Consider the following 24,755-nt stretch of genomic DNA (forward strand, 5'->3'; position numbering starts at 1 on the left):
AGGCTCCACACAGCTATTCTTTGTGGTTTTATGGATACTCATTAGTCATCTGTCAGAGTGTCTCAAAGACCCCTCCAATCTCTTCTCTTTCCCAGAACTAGCAGCTGAAAGAAGCCGAGAGGAGCCCCTCTGGTTTCTAAGTAAAAAGTGACTTCAAGCCCCCAAAAAACTGGGTCATTAGCAAACGTTGCTGGACTAGCAAACACCACACCTTTTCTTCCTGAGGGTAAATCATGTTCTCTCTCTTTTGTTATGTTAAGGACATGACGGCCCAGAAACCAGTCGGATCTGATCGAGAGCGTAATAAATATTCATCCCCGGTATTGAACCAGCAGTGGCAACATCAGGAGAGAAATCTGTTTAGAAGTGCTATGCTATTATTCCGCCTTATTTCTTTTTACAGAATGCGATCACTCAGTTTCCATGGATTTTCGTAGATTCTAGGACGCTAATGGCTCGAAGATGGGAGCGATGGAGAACAATGAAGGTGGAAATAAGATGTAGGAAATTAGGAGTTGCTTTGAGTAACCAGTCGGAATCCTGCTAAAATTAGCAAGGTCTTCCATGGAAAGAAAATGGCTTTGGTGGGATCTGATGTGATATTTCGGATGAGGCGGCCATTTTAGTGAAATGTCCCAAGACGAAATTATTAAAGAGGACTGACATAGTTGGAATTTTGTCTCTAGCCCCCACCTTTCCGGAGAAATGGTGGTGATCGTGTTAGCATCCATTATGCATATTAGGTTCTGTACTGTAAGGAGGCGGTCCGGAGTTGGTGCCACCCACCTGAACCTATTTAGCATATTGGATGCTGAAACTAACAGAACCGATTGCTCAGGAACGGTGGGGGCTAGAGAAAAATTCCCAGTCAGTGGAGCAGCAACTATACAAAGTTGCAAAGAGCCAAAGTTGGTGTTAGTGGAAGGTCCTCTGGGACGTTAATGGCCTATACTATCTCTGTCTGATCTCTGACTCTTGTACTGGTCACAAGAACAAATGCACGGTATCCATTTTGTTGTTCATCCAGACACTATTTCATTTGTATGGCTATCCTTAGCACTGCAGCTTATCCCTAGTCACCTGAATGGGGCTGACCTGCAGTACCAGACATTGCCACACCACTATGTATGGCACTGCATCCATAAGGTCTGTTCATTTCTGTGTTCTCATCAGTGTTGAGGTTCCCAAGTCTTCAATCTCTACTGAAACCATTGATCTTTAGGATAGATCTTGTATGAGGTTAGAAAAATTTAATCCTAGAAGGCAGCGCATTTATCTGTAGGCTGTGTCTAATATCGCAGATCAGCCCGGTTTTGTTTGGCTTTCAGGCCCAGTCTATTAACCAGAGTGACACTAGTTATTAAAGGGATTGTATAGGATTAAACCTTCATGATATATATATATATATATATATATATATATATATATATATATATATATATATATAGAAAGTCGCCATGTTTTTCTAGTCTCGGCAATTCTTTTAGAATTCATCCCATTGAATAGATTCATCAGTAGAGATATCAGGGACAGGACGGACATAGCTCATAGAGACCATAGGTCCCATCCTTACCTGGAATACAGTGCATACACATTTGTATTACATGAGTAATCTAGCAATGGAAAAAGATTAACCCCCCCCCCCCTAATATTGTATATGAATATAGTCTTGGTTTATCAATTAGATTTCACTGTCACTACAAATTAATTGAATCATCATAAAAAAAATTCCTCCCCTGAATCAGACGCGTTTTCTATGTTAGTTTTCTTTCTAATCAAAATGAAGGAAAATCCATAAATGCTAATGGCGCTTGATATTATAGGATTAGATTAGAAGAAAATGAAAATGAATGAATCTTGCGGTTTTATTTATGTCCTGTAAGTATAGCGATTTATAATGGACATGTCAGCCGGGGCTTAGAATTGCAAAGTGTTCAGTCCTAGTTAATAGAAGCTGCGGGGTCTGGAGTGTACAGGAGCAAGGAGGACGGAAGAAGAAGAAAGCAAATAAGTCATGGCTTTATCTTTCTTCATAGTCCATAATTTACAAGCAGGTATCTGAAATGACACTCTGATACCTTCCATTTAATAGTAGTGGGGGGGTTTAGGTTGTTTTTTTAGCCAGCACAGTAGCCCGGAATAAAACTTGCTGGACAAGACGCGGTGTTAATGTTACGGCTGCTGGATACATAGGAAGACCTGCTCTGCGTACGTCTTGTGCTTAAGATAATGTATTTAATTTACTTTCTCCCAATGCCTGATTTTTCATTCCTTTTTCCAAAGTTGGAATCTACTTCCGCTCGCCCGCTCTTTGTGTACTGATCTGTGTGAATGGGCTCATGACAAGGCGCACAGGACAACAGACATGTTGTTGGATACTGTTGCTAACACAGAACGTTCCCATTGTTCTAATAGCCAAAGTGCTTGGCAGATACATCCCAGTGGGGCCTTATATAGTGTGACATGATATAGTAACATTACTGCAGACCTGTATATGGCCTCACACATGATGGCTATGCCCCGTCTGATGGCACATTGGGGTACATGTGAGCTTTACTTTATACCAGACACACCCTGCTGACTCCCGAGCCTATTACTGTATATAGTATCCTGACCACTATTAACTATTCCTATTTTTTAGGGAGCGATGTTACCCGTTCGTGTTGTTGGCTGTTTATTGCCATCTCTTCTTTTCTTTAACGGGAGTTTTGACCTGTCCATGCAAAAGTTTTGAGAAGGCCGATGATGAGTGATGGCGCCGATCAGTCAGCTGTTAATTTGTATTAATGTAAAACGCTTACAGCCAGGTTTCATTTACAATAATGCTCTGAATTGAGAAATGCCGAACACAAGAGTAATGTGCTTTTTTTTTTTTTCTTGCAAACAAATGGTCTTGAAAAATCCCAGCATTCATCAAACAGCAATATAATGAGGAAATGTGATTGCTCAGCAGATATTTCCTACTTGTTTGTCAGCTTAACTCTTTGTCTGCTGGAAAACAGCCCCTGGCTTTTCAAAGGAGATGGGGATATAAATCACTCTCCTTTTTAGGAGGGTGGAGATAGATAGAATTTTTTATTTTATATTTATTTTATTTTTTTTACTAAAACGGACGATGGTCCTTGCAAATTTTGGGGATCCAACAATAGTTATTTGTTTTGTATTGTGGCTGCTATAATAGACTATATACATACATACAGAGGGGAAAGCCATTTGACTCCAGTAGTGAAAGGTTTTTGTTAGAAGCAACAAGTTTGAGGTTTGTTTTTCGTTGTTGTTTTTTGTGACCGTTTGTCACTGCAACCTCTAGAGGACCAGGCAATTTTTGGACACAAGGTGGCAGTCACAGCCAAAGTTGCCCTGTTAGCTTAGGGTATGTTCACACAGAGTTTTTTGGCAGCTGGTTTTGACGCAGAATCCACCTCCGCTGCCAAAAACGCCAGTGTAGGCGCATTCATTCGGGCCTACACAGGAGCGGGATGCTGCATCGCCATTCTGTCTCGGCAAACGGCAAGGAATGTTCACACTGCAGAAAAGGTTTCTGCGACCTTTCCCTCCGTGTGAGCGTACCCAAAATAGGTTTTCCAGCCTAAATCCTTTTTTTTTTTTTTTTTTTTTTTTTTTTGTAATTAACTATACTCGCATGCCCCTGGTGCTTTGGGGCCTCCCAGTCTGGTCCTGCTGCTCGGCTGTCCTTTGCCAGAAGTCTTTGCTTGCTGTGATGTCCCTGGTCCCTTCCCATAGGCTGCTGATTGATTAGGTCACATGAGCAATGAGGCCAATCAGCAGCCTAAGGAAAGAACCCAGGGATGTCACAGATAGTGATGTCCCGTGTCCTCCTCTGTGGTCCCTAATTGGCCTCAGCAGTTATATATGTATCCTATTACCTGGCCAACCCTTTTAAGGCTTAAGTTAGATTCACACTAGCATCGTATGTCCATTGTTGTGGTCCGTTGACGCCAATGTTAAAGGGGTATTCCCGTCACACTTGTTCACTAACCTGCAGGCTCTGTGCCCTCTTCACTTCCTGGTTTCCTCGGCACATTGGTGGGCAGGGTTTCACTTGCTCTGCTATCTGCTGTGTTTGCAGTCAGTAATGAGTGATTGGTTGTAAATGAATTACCACAGTATGAAGCTGATGTGGAATCTGATGTAGCAGAGCTGGATTTGAGTCAGTTTGTAATACATACAAAGGACTCCATATCTAAGCCCTTATCAGACAAATTCAATCAAACCGACTGATAAGTGGAAAGCAGGAGATAAGGGCTCAGAAATACTGGAGCTCATAAATCCCCCCTCCCCTATCTGAGGAGCTCCCAGCCCTCAGCCCCTCCCAGGAAGCTACGGCACTTGGGGACTGAGCAGATAAGCCCGTGGTCCAGGGCCGTGGTCATAGAACCGCAGTGTAAACAATAAAGTGAATAAATTAAGATATGGCCAAACAAAGCAGCTTTGATGAAGCAATGTATTTAGGAAAAGTCTTATAATCAAAAAAAATCTAGCATTATAGATGGGATCCTTGCTATGGGACATCCCCTTTAACATTCTGTTAGCACCTCTGCCTTGCAGCTGGTAGCCCCTAGTTCAGGTTCAGCCCAGCCATCTTCCTGTACGGTTTCACTGTGTGCAGGGGGTGTCTTTCAGATTTCTGGGTTTATTCTCCTTGGTCCATCATAGTGAAGCACCCTGTTAGTGGATTTAGTGATCTTTGGTCCTCTACAATTTTGATATTATTTGCATGTTATAAGATTTTGCTTCTATACAGAACCCTTTCTGTAATACAGTACACTGCTTACCATGTGAATATTAGCTTTGAAGTCCATGAAAATGTCCAGAATTTACTGAAAAATCAATATTGTATCAGAGACAAGTCACATCAGTGAAACTAAATCCCTGCTACTTGGCCATGAGACACTGTATAATAAGGCTTACACATGGGCTATATAATCCAAAGGTTTCTATTACCTTCTATACAATATATTGTAGGCACTGTTTGTGTTACTATACTCTGCATTACATAACACATCAGTCTATAAAGTCAATGATTACTATGGAGAATGTGGTGCTGTGTAGTCCGTATAGTGTCCGTCATTTGACGATACATAGTGCTGGGAATATATAGAAACCCTACAATATCTGGCGTCATTTCACTTTTTTTACACTTTCACTTTTCTTTTGAAGACTGGGTAGTCTGGTCGGCCCCTCACCGCGATTGAGGCCAGTAATGGGGCCCAGACTATAGGGCCGTTTCTCTGTGTAGATTTTAATAAAACCTTTATACGACATGGGATTCTTTACCATTCCCATCTCTAAAGAACCTCTTCCAAAATCCTCTTGGGTATATAATTTACAAATTGCATAGCGTCCGCTTTTTTTTCTTTTCACCTATAAACGCGTTGACGCTTTTTGCTGATACTTTATAATCTTCCATTTGCTAGTCTACCTATTAAAGGTATCATCTGCTTTATGGGGAATGATCTCTCCACAATGATGTATCTCTTCTTCCCTGTGAGGGAATATCTGAATCTATGACTTTCGTAGCTTAGATTAAGTTTATTAAATGGATGCGCGTTTTTTTTTATTTTTTTTGCTTTTCATCTTAAATAGCTACTGACAAGGTCATTAATTTAACAAAATATAACATTTTGTCTTCCAAATGGTACTGTTAAAATTAAAAATGGACGTTGCATCTTAATCCAAAGCGTCTGGCAAATGCCGTAGTGTAGGAAATTAATTACTTTCCGCGCTTGACAACGCCTCCGGTGTTTAGCATCGCCGACCATTCTGTTTGCTTATTATTAATAGTCATAAGCTTTTATATCAAGACCCCCAGGAATATCTGTGTGATCAAATGTTGTTCTGTAAGACAAACTCGTGTACGCCCAGTGATGTCATATAGCCAGATAAAGGCCCTGGATCTTCCCAGCAATCCACCATCTTCAAAGGCAATGTAAAGCAAATAAGAACCGCTCTTCAGCGCCGGTGCAGAAAACGCCATAGGAAATAAGTTATTTCTTTTGTTATAAAATATTAATACAGACAGGCCCTGTGTGTCTGCCCCATAACACAGCCTTCATTAGGTGAATGGTTAGGATAGTTAATAAGTTTCAAGTTGGTGGCGGTCCAGTTCTTGGCACCCCAACTGATCAGCTCTACAAAGACAGCAGTCTATTCTTTGTTTACATTGGTCCAGACTGGCGGGTCAGCACTTCTTGTACTCACAGGTCATGTAATGCTGTGTTTATTGGTCAACTGGCCTATTCACAGCTCAGTCCCATTCAAGTGAAGGGGCTGAGCTGTAATACCAAGCACAGGCACCATACTTGGCAAGTATCGGACCCCTGGCTATCTTTCAGTGATGGCCTATCCTAAGCATGGGTCATAAACTATTTAGCCTGGAAAACCCTTTTAATGGTCAGACCCCCCCCCCCCCCCCCACACACACACACATACCATTCAAAGCAGTGGCGAGCGCTGGCAATATGCCATCACTTTATATGATGAGAAAACCTCTTTAAATGATAACATTGTTACTGCTTAGAATGTATACTAGGGAGAGCGTAAGACCCTCAAAGCTGTATATAAAGCCTCCAGAAATGGCGTTGTTCTTTCTTTTCACAAACCCCCCTTTTATGCTCGGACTGCTCTGGTGTTGTAGCTCATACCCATTCATGTACATTGAGCTGAACCGCAATACCAGACACCATCCATGGACAGGAGTGGCGCTGTTTATACGAAACAAAATACCGTATACCCCTTTTTAAAAAAAATCCATCAGGTCAAAATTTGGAGCAACGTAACCGAGAACTCAAGTTCTGTGCATTAGACTGAAAATCAGCATGGGGTAAAGGGGGTTACAAGGAGCAATGAGTTACATCGCTTACTTTAGTGTAAAGTATTGTTCAGTCCTGATGATGTGTGGACCTATACATTTTGGACACCAGGGGGCACCATTACAAGTAGATCATTGTCAGACATTTCTCAGTACTTGGTGTACTAGTTGAGATGAAGACATGATCTTGGTCACTCAGGTTTTCTTTAATAGTAACCCTCCATTTAGAGGGGTGGGCAGTGCTTTGGGCATCTTTGTGAATATTCATCAGTTAGAGGGTAACAAGGAGGATGATGGGAATACTTGGTAGGTAGTGTCACATTAATAGGCCTTAAGGACGTCACGTAAATAATCTGTGGTTTGGTCAGTTTCGCAAACTGCAATGTTTTCGGGGTTTTTCTTAGCCATATTAGCACTAGAATACATCTCCTGTAAGGGAATCCGTCTTTCTGGATCTTTTTCCAGCACTTGCATAGCCTGATGTTAGCTTATGTTTCCGTGGCTTTAAGAGTTTCTTAAAATGCACCTGACACTACACACAGTGATGACTGACACTATTAGTAACACTATTGTATTATTCTGCTATAGTCTCATTGCTTCATCCCTGAGATTGGCAGGTGACATTAGTTATTGCCCCATTCCATGTCCAGAATGCCTTGTGTGTCTATCTGCAGTCTTACCACTAGGAGGCCCCACAAAACCTCCGTATTATTCCTGTATGCGAAGACTTCAGCACCGCTGTGCACACACTTAGGAGGGTTCTGTTATTAGGAATGGCTAACTTTAATGCCAAGAATTATCTGCACCAGGCCTCTCTAGTCCTACACAGGTTGTTTTATTTTATTTTATTCTTTTTGTCCAAATCGCCTTTAAGCATCTTGTATTATATGTTATATGTGTCTGTTCCTTATTTTTATGATTTACAGGTGATTCAAAAGGTTTGGGGTTTTGTTTTTAATTTTTTTTTCTTGCACTAATATACACCTCACAACCTCAGATTCCTCCTCACAAGGTACTAGAGGTTCTATAGTTGTAGATTTGAGTTTATAACTTTAGGCCACTTTCTCAGTGTAGTGTGAGCATCTTATTTCTAACATTAGTATTTAAGAGCCAAATCATTGCAGGTCCTATGGGAGCCGTGGGATGGATTCTGGACAGTTTATGACTTGTAGCACTCTTGGACAGGGGCGTAAGTTGAGAGGATGCAGTCACATTGGGGCCCAGGAGCCTTAGGGGGCCCATAAGCACTGGCATCAGTATTGAGATTGCAGCTTCCATCTGACCCATAAACCAAAGAGACAAACAGATTCCCCTAACCACACTAAGGTGGATTAAACGCCTTAGCACTCGTAACCATCACTATCAAGAATTCGCTGTAGGGATGAGGTAGAGGGCCCCGGACAAAAGATTGCACCGGGGCCCACAAGACTTTAGTTACACCACTGCCTAGTGCTTGTGCTTCTCTTATGTCCCCCACCACTTGAATAGACTACCTGTGGCCTATGGCCTCCCTGCTCCCCTGCACCCAATGTCTCATGGATTCCCCCTGTTCGTCTCTTATGGTTATTGAATAACATACCGTATATATATCCTTACATATATAGACTGTTGTATTTTCTTCAGTTCATGTTTATAAGGCTCACTTCTGTGCTTACTTCTGCATCCTTTATCTCTTTATCTCTCACCTGGTCTCAGATTAAAACTTTAATAAAAAATTATAATTAAAAAAAAAAAAATCGATTAAGAGGGTCTAAAATACATGAAATGTGCTAACCGTTCTATAATAGTTTCTCAATGTTCAGGTTACATTTTGGCTTGCAAATGCTTAATGTCTGAAATACTTGTATGTGAATAAGGTCAGGATTGTATTGCAATTGTTCTGAAAATTTTTGCAAACAAAATTTCAATTGCCCCCTGTTTTCCAAGAGACAGTAAACTCCTCCCCTTTATTTTTCAGAAAATAAATGCCGCCTACTTGGTGAATAAGAGTTCATTTACCTATAGCCTTACATGGGGGTCATAGCCTTACATTTTGTATTTGGTGGCAGGTTCTCTTTAAGGTCAAGTTCATGGACTTTTTTTTTTTTTTTTTTTTGCCTATTTATTTGCAGTTTTATGTGTGAGGTTTACATAATCTAATTTTTCATGGTTTTTTTTAAGCCTTGTTATACACCTATTGTAAACCTTTATAGGGAGGGGTGTTGGCGCGTTTACTATAGGTGCTTTTTACAAAAGCCCCTCTATCTGGTGCAGAAATTCAGTTTTGATATGGACCGCTGTTTTTAGTTGTTTTGTTTTGTTTTTTTTGTAGATCTGTAGCTTTATGCTGGCTCACAATGTGAACATAGCTTTAGGGGACCTTAAATAGTAATTTGGGTTTTGAGGTAGATGTATTCCATGTTATAGATGGCTGATCATTTTGGTTTCGTGTTTATTACCTGTATCATTTTAAGTCCTGGAGAAAAGTGTTTTGCGTTTTTGTGTTTTTCCTGAACCGTTCGACAATAAAACGAAAGTGTCTCGGGAGTTGCTATAAACCATAAACATGAACCAAAACCAAAACTTTCCCTGGCACGATCGCTATTAATGCAAAGTCTCTCCCTGTATGTAATGCGTTTTTTTACCCAATGTGTGTGATGGAGAAGGTAACTGGAAGTGAATGTCCCAGATCTCATTAGATGGGGCTTTGTCCGCTTTGTCCAGTCACCTTTCGCTGACCTTCACTTGACAATACTACAAGCCAGAGAAAGTCCTCTTTGTTGTAAATGTGGCCAGTGGGGTATTGCCCAGTTTTCTTGCACCTAGCTGCTATGCAAAGTTGTCCATTGTCCCGGCGCTATACACGGTCCTCTCTGTGACTAGCTGAACTGACAGAATGCAAAACACAATCCACTAAGTCTTCCCGGAGACTTTCACAAGATTCATATTGAAATGGGACCTTCCTAGATCAAAAGGTTAAGAAACTAAGCCGGTTGGTAATCGTGTCCTCTAAGGCTAATGGCGGAACAGTAGAGTTTTATTAGGGGGTTTGCTATTTGTAGTGTCATTGTATTTCCTATAGGTTATTATTAGTAGTAAATGCAAGCTCTTTAGACAAACTAAATATTATAAATTTGTTTAACTTTATTGACTTTGTCTACAAATCACAATGAGACCTGTAATATTTATCATCACTCATGCCAGGTTTCTGGAGTGAGTTATGGTAGAACTCTGTGCCAATGCCAGCGCCTCATCACACATCAGTCATGCCCGGTGCCAGTTAGGGCCTTAGTTATTTCTTTATTTTAAGACTGACGTACAAAACGCCAGTCTTAATACATCGGCGCCATTGTATGGCAGCAACCTCAGGATTATCTGCACAATTTATGGAGAAGAAATCTAGTCTGGACAGTCATTGCTTTCGAGGGTCTTCAGTGTTTTAGTATTAATAGTAATATGGTGGTGGTTTCACATTTTTGGAATGAAATGTACCCTGGTATGTTTGCTTAGTATACGTATAAAGATACATAAGATATACAATTCCAGTCACATGCCTATTAAACAGATCCTTATTTTGGATGATTTGTAATTGTAATAATTGCCAGACCTAGCGTGCAGACAGAGGGGGATCCAATTTTTTTAACGGAAGGTGCTCAGGTGACAGCACATTGTCATATGCTATATTAAATAAATGGGGGAGGGTCGTTCTGATCAGTTTTCATAGCTCGATAGGACATACTCTATAATGAGCGGACCATCAGAACCCCCCCCCCCATGCTGCGCTCTCGGTCGTGTATATGATACCCTAGGATAGCCATCACTTTTTAAAGGCTGGAGCTAACTAGAATCTGCCAGACACCATTGGCGCCGCTTATCTCTGGATCAGATGACCTTAGATCTCCAATTCTCATGTTTTAGAATCATCCTGGAAACAGCTACAAATCTGCCACCCTTAGGGCTTGTTCACACGGGCACAGAGGGGGTGGAATCCACGTCATAATCCACCCCCTCACAATGGTGGTCTATGGAGACTGCTAGCCTTCTTTTTTGCGGCTAGTGGAAAAGAAAAAAGCTATCTGCCCTTTCTTCAGGCGGAAGCCGCAGCCAATTCAGCCGCGGCGTCCGCCTCATGGCGGCACGCTCCGGACTAGGCTCATTCATTTGGGCCTAATCCGGAGCGAAAAGCAGTGACTGGATGCCCTGCACTGCACCGCCAGCCGCGACTGAATATGCACACGTGGAACTGCATGTGAACTTAGCTTCAGTTTCAGTACAGAGAACAACTCTGAAACTGCACTGGATGGCCCAACACTGAATAACCACATTGAAAATATAAACAACCTGTATTATTGTTGTGTGAACATACCCTTATGTTAATATCCTTCCTGAAATAATTCTGCATCCTCTTTTCTTATTGTTTAATGTTGCGCCATTCCTCTATTATTCCTCCTGGAAATGTATGAATACATTGACAGCCAGTGTTCCCCGTTGGGTTGGGTCCCTACAGTGTGAAACTGCCCAGTCAGCACCATCCGTATCAGACGGTGAAGGGCTATGCCCCCTTTGTCAAGGAGAATGGCGACCCCCAGTTAGTTCATAAATATTCAGGAGACGTAATGGAGGAACAGCACCACATGGAGCTATAAGATGTGCCGGATCTGTAATCACTCAGAACGTAACTTTATAATGGACCATATACCGGTAAATAATTATTCCACATGCCTTTTTTTTTTTTTTTTCTAGTGAAATAAATATTTTAGTTTAATTTACATTTTTTCTGATTTTTAATACATTGGCTGTCTGAAAGCGTGAAAGACGTGGTACTGCGAAGAAGAAACATTTGTAAGCAAAGTAATGTGTAAGCAATACAAAAGTTATATCCACAATATACACAATGTAAATTTTTTGTTGTTTTTATAATTTAATTTAGAAAAAAAAAAATAGAGCCAGACCCTTTTTTTTCTTGGTGTCAAGGCAAGGATGAATTGGCCGGAGGAAGCATGTTTATAGACTGTGTGAAGAACTTTGTCTTTGTGCGGGAATGTTGGGGACACTGTTGCGGTTTGCTTGAATGAACTGCAATGACGCGACTAATAAGGTGCCCCGCTGAGAACCACACAGGGGCTTATTCGGACCTCCCACAGCAGCCATTCAGCTCTATTTCACTGTGGCTAATTTTTCCCATTCCTTCAATTCTTTGGGCCTCCTTACTAACAGTAAAGTCAACTTTCACACCGAATGGCTGATAAGTGCTTTAGGAAATAATCGTGTAAACAGTATGTTACCTTCTGACCTGCAGCTGATACCTTGGTCTGGGACAAAACCCTGGCGGCTATTGCATTAGACATGGCTATTAGAGGAATAATACAGATGATCCTCCTTACAAAGTACCCTGAGAAATGCTTTAGCTAAATCAGTGTGCCCCTTGTCACATTGAGTTATGCTCGGCCGCCTCCCACTTTAAATTGCTTGCATTTGTCTGAGGGGCTTTTTCAGCCCCATGCATATCTGGAGAAAGTATTGCTGTCATCCATTCTTGACGCATGTTATTGTCAAAGTTTTGTTCTCCTTTACTGAAATGAAGCTGTGCAGTGAAGTGGTGGCCGCCTGAATTACGCCCGTGAAAAACTTCCTGGAAAATAAAAGCAGACTTTATGGCTTTACTTTATTTGTAGTTATTTTTGTCTCTATACAGTGGTTTTTGGGTGTTTTTTTATTTTTTTATTTTTTTTTATCATTTCGAATCTTCAACCGCTGGTAAATGTTTTATTTTATAATATAATCAATTCTGAAGATTCATCTTTCCTCTTAGAATTTATTTTATTAAATATTACAAAGCTTTATAGTAATGTGGGTGCATTCACACCTGCAGACAGAAAAGTCCTGAAAGCACAACTTCCTTCTCTGGCTACGTGACAGCAAACACAACAGATACCTGACGGCACCCTATTATGGTTAATGAGGTCCTTTGGGATCCATTGTTGTTCATTATTAGGTGGACATGTTATTAAGTTGGGGCTCCACCTAGCGTAAACGCCACAGCAAAAGTCACTGCATTGTACAGAACCTCCAAAAAGGGTGGGATTCTGGGTAATCCCATCCACATATTGCAGAGAAAATCCACAGCGGACGTGCTATCATTTCAAAAACCATTGTGTTTTTGTAAATTGCAGCATATGAATTATACCTACAGAAACACTGAGATGGATGGATGGATAGTTGGATGGATGGATGGATAGTTGGATGGATGGATAGTTGGATGGATGGATGGATAGTTGGATGGATGGATAGTTGGATGGATAGTTGGATGGATGGATGGATGGATGGATAGTTGGATGGATGGATGGATGGATAGTTGGATGGATGGATAATTGGATGGATGGATAGTTGGATAGTTGGATGGATGGATGGATGGATAGTTGGATGGATGGATGGATAGTTGGATGGATGGATGGATAGTTGGATGGATGGATGGATAGTTGGATGGATGGATGGATAGTTGGATGAATGGATGGATGGATGGATGGATAGTTGGATGGATGGATGGATGGATGGATAGTTGGATGGATGGATGGATAGTTGGATGGATAGATGGATAGTTGGTTGGATGGATGGATAGTTGGATGGATGGATAGTTGGTTGGATGGATAGTTGGTTGGATGGATAGTTGGTTGGATGGATGGATGGATGTTAGTGACAAAAAGTCCTGAGAGGGAAAACTCAATAATACAAACAAGACATGAACTCTACAGGAACACTTAAAGCAACAAAGTGCTGAACTTAAAATCCTGAGTCCGATCCATTCTGTTTCCCCCTGTGCTCCGAGCACCCCAGCGTCAGCGTCCTAACCTCTCTCCACCCTGTAGTTAGTTCTGTTCATGCTCCTCTTTAGGTTCTTCTAATCTTCTGGCATCCAACGCTGCGCTATATGCTGACTGCACATGCTCCGTCACCATTACGAGCATGTATCAGACCACCGCAAAATGGCAGCAGAGCTATCTATCTACCTCCTATCTATCTATCTGTCTGTCTGTCTGTCTATCTATCTATCTCTCTCGTATCTATCTATCTACCTCATATCTATCTATCTATCTATCTATCTATCTATCTATCTATCTACATGCTTTTGCTTCTAAGAGAAAAATGGTTATGTCTTTTGTGTTATGGGACAGTGTCGATGGTAAAAGAGCACAATATACATCAGCATTTTGCATTTTGAAGGCATGACTTTGACACCCCTGGTCTAGATGTAATACGGATGGTGTTCTGCCAGAACTATGTAGATGAATAGGAATGTCATAAACCTGCCATATGTGAATTTACCCTAAATCTAGATGAGCCGTTGGCAGCAGTTAGTTTGCTTGTTTCAGGCAATTTCCATGCAAACTATTTTTCTGTGCAACATAAAAGGACATAAAATATGTGATAAAAGGGAAGGCTCCTTTATAAAGGGGGTGGGTTCTACATTGTTCTGACTGTTATCCAACACTGAAGCTTCACTTTCTATCTACCTGCTAAAGTGCTGCCATTTTCTCCACTAAATCCTTACATGTAAGGGTGAGGATGTTACATTTTGATGAAATTGTCCCTTTAAACATCTTCCATGTTCTCGAGAGCCATTAGAAAATTTGCCTTTTTGAGCGATCTTCTTGATATATGGTGATATTTTTATATACAGCTAACATTGTTACTAGTTAACCTCCTGCTCACCCTTTGTAGAATGAATCATGCTATCTCGCCGCGTATTGTTATGATCTATCCCTTGTAACATTTACCAATGGATACCCTCACAGGAACAACTTATGGCTTCTTCATATGAAAACATTTATAAAATCCTTAGCTGCAGCCATAAAGCTGCAAAATCGGGGAAGCCATTTTAATTTATCATGGCTTTATGTATTTATATTGGTTATAACAAGTCTATCGTTCCTGCTGTAGGTCTTCACATTTCATCTGTTGTAAGATTTTGGTTCTGCAGCTTTCCAGATGAGGAGCCCTGTATACTAAGCCTTGCGTATTACCCTGTGACTGTCTTATCCTTTATTGACAGGGCGGTTATAGCTCATTTCATTCTTTCCTGCCTGATTCTATAAATTCTTCTGTGTACAGACAGATACAGGGAGAGCTGTCAATCATCTTGGTGGGTGGGCTAAGCAGGACTCTTACTGTCTCTTCTAGGAGTCCTCTCAGGATATACTTTGCTTTTGGTTCTAAATCCTGCTCAGTCATGTACAGACTTTGTATTGGGACCCAGGAGCATCATGTTGCACCTCAAGGCAAGTTTGCAGTGGAATGTTTCTCATTCCATAGCCATATATAGGTATATAGGGAGTCTGTCATCAGGGTCCAGCCCGTCATCAGGTCCAGCCCCATAAAACCAATTAGGCTGAGTTCACTTGGAGTTTTTTGGTCAGGACTTTGAGGCTGAATTCGCCTCAAAATCCTTACCTAAAAGACGGCTCCCATTGACTTCAATGGTAGCTGGTCGTTTCTTTTTTCTATGCACCATTTGTTCCAGCTCCCGAAAAAAAGAGTGGACATGCTCATTCTTCAGGCAGATTGCGCCTCACGAATCCTCCTAAAGACACTCCCGACTAGGCCCATTAATTTGGGGCACTGCACTGGCATCGTCGTGGCTACCCCCTATTTTGTACCTGAACCTGAGGCGTCTCCGTGTCAAATTCCGGTCCAAAATACTCCGTGTGAACTTAGCCTTAGATAGATCAGGCTGAGCTAAATCGAGTTGTTTTCCCTATGTTGATTCATGCCTATGTTTTGAAGATATATATTTATTTCTAAATATGTAAATGAGCTGTTTAGAGCAATGGGGGTGTGACTGTTGCTCCAAAAATGTACGTTTCCTACTGTCCAGGACTATGATGGGAAGGAGGATGCCCTCATTGCTCTAAACAGGTGTGTTACATATTTAGAAATAAATCATTTCTTAGACCTGGAGACTTGAATCAGCGTGGGGACTGGTCTCATTGTCCGGCACTGTCCCAAATAGGACTCCCAATCTAAGTTCTCTGTTAGTATATCTTTGGAGCGACATCTTTTCCTCCTGACTGCCCCATACACATGTTAAGGTGAACCTATGTATGTTCTCAGTGTTTAGAGGGTAAAGGACATTGACTTGTCTCCAGTCAGAACCAATGGTGAATGGAAGTGTAATATTCCGATCCTCTATTCTTCTGATAAGTCAAAGCATTGCCATACACATTAGATGGGTGACATTAGATAAATGGGCCAAAAAAAAGTGCTTTTTTTGAGGAAGTCCTTTTTAAGAATCAGAGGTGCACATGTACATGAAACTTTCAGCTTTCTGAGTGTGTTGCTGCGGAGGTGCAGCGTGTGACCCCCGTCCTATCCTAAAGTCCATTTCCCACTATGCACAGCCAGCAATCCGTAGCTGGAATAGCGAGGGCCGCCTCTCTGCGCCTTCAGGGCAAAGCGTGATCTTCATAACCGAGGTGAAACTTATCATTTTTATGAAATCCCTAAATGTGTAAAAGTAATGTAATTGAGCTTTAATTAACTGATTTCTTTTTGTTTCTGGCCCGGGTTTTTTTTGACTCCATCATTTCTGACTTGTGATATCCATTTAGTTAACAAGCCGTAAGTAGCAGTTCTTTGGCCAGAAGTGTCAATTTAAAAAAATGACTTTGGGGAAAAATTAGCTGCACATACCTTCCTTGAAAAATCAATTTATTTAAAAAGCCATCCGTCACGCCTTTCTGCCACTTCACCAACATTCATTATTTTTATGTTAGCTGTAAATGACCTTGAGCAATGCCAAAAATCGAAATGAATTACTGAAATTGGCAAAGGCCAAAATGTCTTTGTTTAAAGTTAATGTGTTATGAATTGTGGTATGAACCTAACAGGAATGGTTAGAACTTTTGGAGAGAAATGTAGTGATGTTCAGTGACCGCTATTGACACCGCCATGAAGTATATATGACATTGATTCTAGTTAAACTTGAGATATATTTCAGTATAGCTTTACTTTCACTCATTCTCTACTAGATCATCTTTCAAAGAAATTCCTTGTTCTGTGTTTTTTTGGTATGTCAGCCCCATCTTTGTTATAATCGGACATGGGTGCCCCCACTCATACAGATGCCGTATACTGTATGAGAAGAGTGGACCATTGGAGATAGTATATTGGGTAGTCTAAAATATTCGGCATCATGAGAATTTGGCTGCTGAAATCTGAATATGTATAGAGATATTATTTTTATTATTATTATTATTATTATTATTTTATTATTATATTATTTTATTATTATTATTATTATTATTATATTTTTTATAAACGGTAATATGACTGACATAGTTTCCGTATGTTAGTATTACAGATCATCGATTTGAGAAAGTTCCCTACTTTGTCTTTGGAGATTTTAATTTTCGACTGGATTTAAAATCCGTGGTAGAGGTAAGTGTTGTCCAATATACAAGTACTGTATTTACTGCATATATGGTTTGCACCGGTGGAAAGTTATGCAAAGAAAAGTAGTAGAAAATTTCTGAAGCATCCATCAGAAATTGTGTTTAAACTATGCCTGATGAAGAGGCCTAAGCAGCCTCGAAAGCTTGCAGTCTGTCATCATTTTAGTTACCCCTCATTCACATCTGCATTTGTATTCCATCCGGGTAAGTCCGCATGGATACCCCACCCACCCCGAACAGAATACCAAACATAATTGCAAGCGCTGTGCAGTAAAAGCACACGGACCGCATAGACTATAATAGGGTCCGTGTGCTTGCCGCCAGATCTCTGCACAGAACATGTGGACCCGAAAGCAGTTCACAATCTACTTTCCTGTCCACATGATTTGTGCAGGAAGCGTGCGGCAACCACACGGAACCTATTAAAGTCTATGGGGTCCGTGTACTTTTAAAGCACAGCGCTTGCAATTGCGTTTGGTATTCCGATTGGGGGCTCTCCATGCGGACTTACCCGATGGAACACCAATGCAGATGTGAATGAGGGGTTAGCCATTAAAAAAAAGGTATTAACTACTGAAGACTGAAAGAAAAGTTGTAATAATTCTTGTCACTCCTGATAATCTGTCTTTAATTTATTTCATCCATGCCCGTTCACATTGGAAGATTTTTATTTTCTTTTATGAGGAGAGATATAGTGATACATATAGATTGTAGAGAGTCTCCGCTCCTGGCTTTACCTCACAGACCTTGTAAAATACAGGCTAAAAAACTTTCATGTGTATACGGCCTTAGGTAGTGCTTGTTCAACTGGACTGTTGGAATGGCATGCTCTAAAGTGTACGTTTTCAAGATGCAAAGTGCGAGCAAGAATTCATTTTTTTGGGTCATTCTGGGGGGTTTTAGCAGGAAAAAGCAGGTGAGAGATCGTAGGCAAATGCCAGGTAGGAAGAGGATCATAGCTTAATTTAACTCTATGGCTCAAGATCCAAGCAACCAGTAACAATGACGTTAGGTTAAGTAGATTTTTTTTTAAAAAATTCCCACATTTTTTGTTCATTTTTCAGAGTGGCAATAATGATATTTGGGGGTTTTGTGTCATTTTTCCCTATTTAACTTCTGTAGGCAAAAAATATAGTGCTGCAGTGCAATTTATATAAATGATACTCCCCGGTGCTCTGATGTCCTCCTAGACTGGTCTGGTCTTGCTGCTCCGACGTCACTGATAGTGACATTAGGTGTACTTTGCTGAGGCCACTGATTGTCCTCAGCGGTCATGTGTGGCGGGGACTTCTGCTCGAGGACTACAACTGTCCGGAAGGACCAGACCATGCTGGAAGGCAGCGGAGCGCTGGCCAAATTTAAAAAAAAATAAATAATTTTTTGCCTGGTATTTCCCTAGATATTCATATTGGTGACCTATTATTAGGAAAGGTCTTAATAATAAATCAGGTTGGTGGGATTGACTCCTGGCCCCTCTGCTGATCCAGTCTGAGCTTGGTATTCAGTGAGGAGAGCGCAGTGCTCACCCAAGTGCTGCTAGTACTAATCAGCTGATCGGTGGAGGTGCTAGGAGTCAAAACCCCACCCATCTGAAATGAAAGACCTATCCTAAGAACAAGGTTTAGGAAAAACCCTCTAATGTAGACTCCTCTGAGGAAAGTGCACTGATCTCTAGTGTTTCTATAATCTGTCATCAAAGAATTTTCTTTGTGTTCTTTGCACTGTATTTTTAAATGGTGAATAAACAGGCGAGTCATTGAGTGCACAGAAGCTCTGGCAAATAAACATGACTCCATTGCTGTGTTACCGTGCACACCTAATCAATTGCTGGGTCTTTTACACCTCTGTAATTGGTGTCTACCCTGCAGCGGAGCAGATAGTGGACCTGTAGGCGAGCGTCATTATTCTCCTAATCACCGCTGCAACAGCTGTGTTTGCTCTTCTGGTTCATACTTTGGTACCTTGTTTATGGCCATTTTGGACAATGCTGGCGTGTAGGTAATGAGCTTACTGTAAATCATCCTTCATTGCCGTCCAAGTGGTCGTTTAGTCATTGAAAAGAAGAATCGCCTGTTAGCGCTCAGATGGCTCTAAGCTGTGTAAACTGTGCTCAGCGCGGTGTTACATTGTTAGGAAAAGAAATGTGGGTGTTCTAGGAACAAAGTCAAGATTCCATTTGAGGAGTTGTGATACTTTGGACAGTAGCAATGGCAGGTATTCTTAGCAGTAATCAAAATTGTGCTCTAGCTAAAACAAAAGGTAGAGAGCCCCATCCACACACTGTTTCAGGGCCATTGCCTCCCATCAGTGGTGGGCCTTGCCTTTTTCAGTCACAGAGATATTATAGTTTAACTTTAATTCCTGATCATGCTACTAAGTTCCAAGAAAACGAAGCATTGATCTATAGGGTGATACCTTCCAAAAGGTGGCACTAGAGCAAATTCTCCTTTTTTCCATCAGGTAGGACGTGGTTACAGATTATTTTCCCAGAATCCTTAGCAGGGTATGTGTAGTCTAATAAATCCTTCTACATCGCACGGTGGCATTAAAAGACAGTAGTCTCCTTAAAGATACATATTTGGTACATCTTATCCGGCAAGTACCCTGTTTAGTATGGATGAGAGGCAATGAACTGCTAAACAGACGTCTTGGGATGTTCTCTCTTCCTTGTGGAGGAGATGATCTGGCTTGGGTTTAATCTCAAGGGCCCCTCGGTTTCAGGAAAACTAGACACTGAGTTATAGATATAGGGTGCTGCCTTTAAGAACATGGCACTGGAGGAAGTTCTCCTTTTTCCACCCAGGAGGACGGGTTTGATTTCCAGTCATGGTCAGCAGAACTATGGATACAGCTCTGGGCAAAGTATTCACATTTCTGTTCAACTTTTCAAGGCGTAACAAGTTACAGCAGTGGTGGTATCCTTTAAGGTGACGTGGCTGGTTCTTAAAGTACGTTTATCTTTTACCAATCTATCCTCAATCACCTTAATTGTTAGATACTTTGGGGGAGGGGGTTATTTTATTCTATTATTTTGTAGCTCAGCAGAAGAGCTACCCCTTATCCAGCAAACACAATGATTTTTACAAATGTGCCTGGGTCACCTATTTAGGGCCAATTTCTGTGTCCCGTGAATACAGACTGGAGTGTCAGGTCTCTATTGTTGTGCGGCATTAGAGGAGGGGCAGTGTGGGTGAAATATAGTAACATCTCCCTGCCGGTGACCATATCAATGGCTGACTGTCAATCACTGCATAGGAACAACTTATATGGCCGGCTTCCCACTGAGACGTACAGACCACACAGGCTCCAGCAATGTCGGCGACTATCCTGTGCGCCAAACATTTCTATGGAGTATTTCATGTCTGTGTTTCTTATTCTTCTTCCTCTAGCCATTGAAGAAAGGTTAGTTCTCTTAAGTAGAAAACATTACTGTAAAGTTGCATCTATTCGTATTAGAGCAAGGCAGGGTCATGACCCCAATTTGCAAATGTGTAAAAAGCCTACACATTAGTGTCTTGTAGTATTCTAAGCTGCTACATCGCTTGTCTTTGTGCGGACCGGTATCCATGATTGATGTGTTCACTGTGTAGGCCTATTTTTTAATGTTTATGCAGATTCTTCTAGGGATCAGTATCTTCACAAAACATTTAAGGCTATAATAATAATAAAATAGTCTGTTTTCTATCGGTGGAGAACCCAGTTTTAGTTGCAGAGAGCTGGATGTTACTACGAATAGACCTCCCATATAGAAGGTAGGGAGGGTGTACAAAACTATCAGAGCCCCCATGATACGGAGAGGACACGGCGACTCTGACCCACTGACAATGTAAGGGATTGGCTTTAGCCACATTTCATGTGTTCTGAGAGAGACCAGCAAATCTAGTCCTGCCCAAGCACCCAGCCTTATAAAAGGAGGTCAGTGTGCGGGGTATAACTTTTTGTTGTTTTTACCAAAATATCTGAACCCTTCGACTGGCAATGGAAAAGATGTGTTATAGACAAGACACGGATGTTTAGCAGTCAGGTTAATTGATTCACCTGCTGACGTCTCTGTAAAGCCTTCCTCACCACATTCATCCTTCAGTCATTGCTTGTGTGCAGCCAATGGCGCTCAGTCTGTTCTTTTCTCCTCCGGGCTATTGTGACATTAATGGGATTATTAGCACCATACACGATTCTGTACATTCCTCTGTCACTTGCATTTGTAGCCCCATTTACATTACAATGAATAGCTCCCGATTACTGTCCAGGGCTCCTGGCTCTAGGTTTTCATTCTCTAATTCATTTGACCTTCTTGTTAACCTGACATGTAAATATGACGTATGTTTCTGGAGAGTTTAGGATTTCGTATGCTCTAATTTTACTTTTGCCAATGGATTTTAGGCTTAAAGTATATTCTGAATTTATTTTCGGTCATTAAGAATTGTTGTTAGGCTCCTGCACACAGAAATGGTAATTCTGGAGTGACTTCTGGAATGTACAGAACCGCAATATAGCACCAGTAGATGTCTATGGCCCATATTGTTTCTGTATGACACATATCAACAGATCTGTAATTTGTCAGATCATACAAATTTCCATTTGATGTCTTAAACCATTGTATGTTAGCGTGGGACAATGCCTACCTACTGCTCCATAGTATAAGAATAGAGGAACTTCATGTACCATTGTACTTGTATAGCACCGACATATTCCACAGAGCTTTACAGGCATTGTCAATAGTCACTGCCACAAGTAGGATTTACATTCTAAGTTTCCTATCAGTATGTCTTTGGATTATGGGAGGAAACTGCAGTACTTGGAGGAAACCCACACACACGGGGAGAAAATACAAACTCCTTGCAGACGCTGTCCAGTGCTGCAAGCCAATAGTGCGAGCCACTGTGTTACTTCTCAGTACCCTCATAAAAGACTGGACTACAAGACATTGGCACCGTTTGGGCTTTCCTATGCACATACATGCAGAACTGAGACATGCATTGCATGTTTTTTTTTATTTTTGTGCAATGCCACATATCCATCCCTTTAAAATGAATGGAACTGAGGTGCTGCATTGCCACGTGACCAACAGACATGTCATTTCTTGAGAAGAAGAAAGCAACCAGGTTTTCAAAGTCCTGGGCTATAGGCAACTATTTGCGCCATATGACAGTTCTGTACATTTCAAAAGTCAAAAAGGGAATTCACATTTCTGTATGAATGTGCTGAGCAAACTTTAATGACCGAAAATTGCTACAAAAGCTTACCAAATACCGAATGAGGTTGTAAAAGGATGGATGGAAGAGTCACATGGGCTGACCGAGTGGGCCACTGATCGGCACCTGATATTATAGGAAAGCCTCTTCCACATCTCTGGCCACTCAGACTGCATTTACATGCAATAGTTGGTGCTGCTGTACAGGATGAATTATTCATTTCTGCACGGTTTGTGTCATTGTTGGCAGCTTTACACAAGTGGTGTATCTCAGATAGGAATTTTCTTTTTTGAAGACCCAAGATTGTGCCATCTTTCACTCGTGCCAAAAAAGGTGGGAACATGCCATACTAAAAAAAGTGCACAAGGATACATTCTGTCACATGCCCTCTCTGAAAAGGGAAGGGCCCCCAACTCTCTGAGCTAGAAGGCCCTGAAAGGGTCAGTGTACAAAGGGCCTCCCCATGCTGAAGCCATTGAGACCTGGCCTCCAAATGGGCTCTCACCCCAGTGTTTTACCAGGAGTCAATATAATACTATAATACCCACCTCCCTCCATAAAAGCAGAGGTAAGCCCGGGATGCAGGGAACCTAATGGTCGCACAACTCTTCACCTAGACCTCAGGAGGCTCCCAAAAGGGGATCAGCATCCCTCCATCCAAGTGACAAACGGAGTTCTCAGCCACTTGCCCCACTCGCAACTGATTTCTACTTTTTCTGCCAAGTCTTATGATCTCACTCAGCCCTAACAGTATGTGCATCACCTCACAGACTCTCCATAGGGGGTGACAGAAACTTCTCTCACTAACTCCTGAACAATAGAGCTTAGCATGTCTAAATAAGTACTTATAGTGTCTCAGATTATTTAGGAGAATATAGAGTTGAGGATAGTTACACTGCCCACAAATAGAAGATCATGGGAGAGAAAAAAGTGTTTTTATGGGAGGATTTCTTTAAAGGGGTATTCCCATAACTCTTGTTCTGCAGCCTGCAGGGGCTGTGTGCTCTCTTCACTTCCTGGATTTCTCAGCACATTGGTGGGCGGGGTTTCACTTGCTCGGATATCTGCTTTGTTTACAGTCAGTAATGAAGGACTGGTTGTAAATGCATTACCACAGTATGAAGCTGATGTTGCAAAGCTGGATTTTAGTCAGCTTGCATTACATACAGAGGTAACGGACTCCTTATCTCAGCCCTTATCAGCCAAATTCAATTAAACCAGAATCAGAAATCCTGGAGCTCTCACCTCCCCCTCCCCTATCTGAGGAGCTCCGTTACTTGTCAGACATACACAGCTCAGAGCTGCTCCCGGCTCTAAGCCCCTCCCTCCGTCCCTGAGAGGACAGCTACATCATTTGGGAACTGAGCAGATAAGCCCAGTGGCCATAGAAACGCAGTGTAAACAATGAAGTGAATAAATTAAAATAGCGGCCAAACCAAGCAGTTTTCATAAAGCAATGCATTTAGGAAAAGTCTTAAATCCACATAAACTAGCAGTATAGATGGGATGCTTTTCATGGCACAACCCCTTTAAGACTGGTGTAAGAATCACCAGTCTTAATAGATTTCCTAATAATTTCCCCCAGTTCTTGTCAGATACTACATGGTAATTATTTTTGACCCGTTTATGGAAGTTCTAAAATATCAGCAATAATTCCCTCTCCTTCTTTTATTAAAGCATCTCTCCACCATGGCTGTAAGATTTCTAATAACTGCTGATGAGTTTTTCTATAATTATTTGTGTTCCACGGCTAATTTATCTTGTAATAAAAAGTTGTCAAACATTGAGCTATGGTCAGCTGTTTTTCGTCACTTGGTCATGCGAGTATTTATATAGTCACACATTGACTTCCTCTGCTTGTTTGGTTTAGTACATGAAGGACCATGAGGCATACATGACGATAACTTGCAGGCATCCCGGGCAATATTTCTCCCTCTCCTCTTACGTCTGCAGGTTAGATACCTGGACACTATCTCCACTATACTTGGTGTTCTGAAGCCATACTCCTATAAGAATTTGTCTATGGTTAGTATTACAGTAGCTCACTTGGCACCCAAATAAAGCATGTCCCATAATGCCTGAGTTAAGCATCGTTTTGACAGATGCAGTTTGGATCCCCGGACAAATGCAATTCATATGGAGATAAAGTGCCACCTTCACCCAGCTGTTTGCACAATAATGCCCACCTCCCGCTTATGAGCAGTGCATCCTAAGGGTGCATTCACACGGAGGGAAATGGCGCTGAATTTGGTGTGGAGTCGGCTCCATTTTCCGCCGTGTGAATGCATCCTCAGATTGGTA

At 41.4% G+C, this 24,755-nt stretch overlaps 1 protein-coding gene across 2 annotated transcripts in view; it reads left to right on the forward strand.

Annotated features, from left to right (window-relative positions):
• The window catches only part of INPP5A (inositol polyphosphate-5-phosphatase A), a 264,758-nt gene that overhangs the window by 176,168 nt on the left and 63,835 nt on the right, over positions 1 to 24,755 (forward strand). For both annotated transcript variants that reach the window (XM_075257715.1, XM_075257714.1), the window contains exon 9: positions 17,161 to 17,245. In XM_075257715.1, coding sequence (XP_075113816.1) covers positions 17,161 to 17,245 — 85 coding nt within the window. The remainder of the gene's footprint in view (positions 1 to 17,160; positions 17,246 to 24,755) is intronic.

The sequence above is a fragment of the Leptodactylus fuscus genome, chromosome 10 (genome assembly GCF_031893055.1).
Source record: "Leptodactylus fuscus isolate aLepFus1 chromosome 10, aLepFus1.hap2, whole genome shotgun sequence".
Classification (NCBI taxonomy): domain Eukaryota; kingdom Metazoa; phylum Chordata; class Amphibia; order Anura; family Leptodactylidae; genus Leptodactylus; species Leptodactylus fuscus.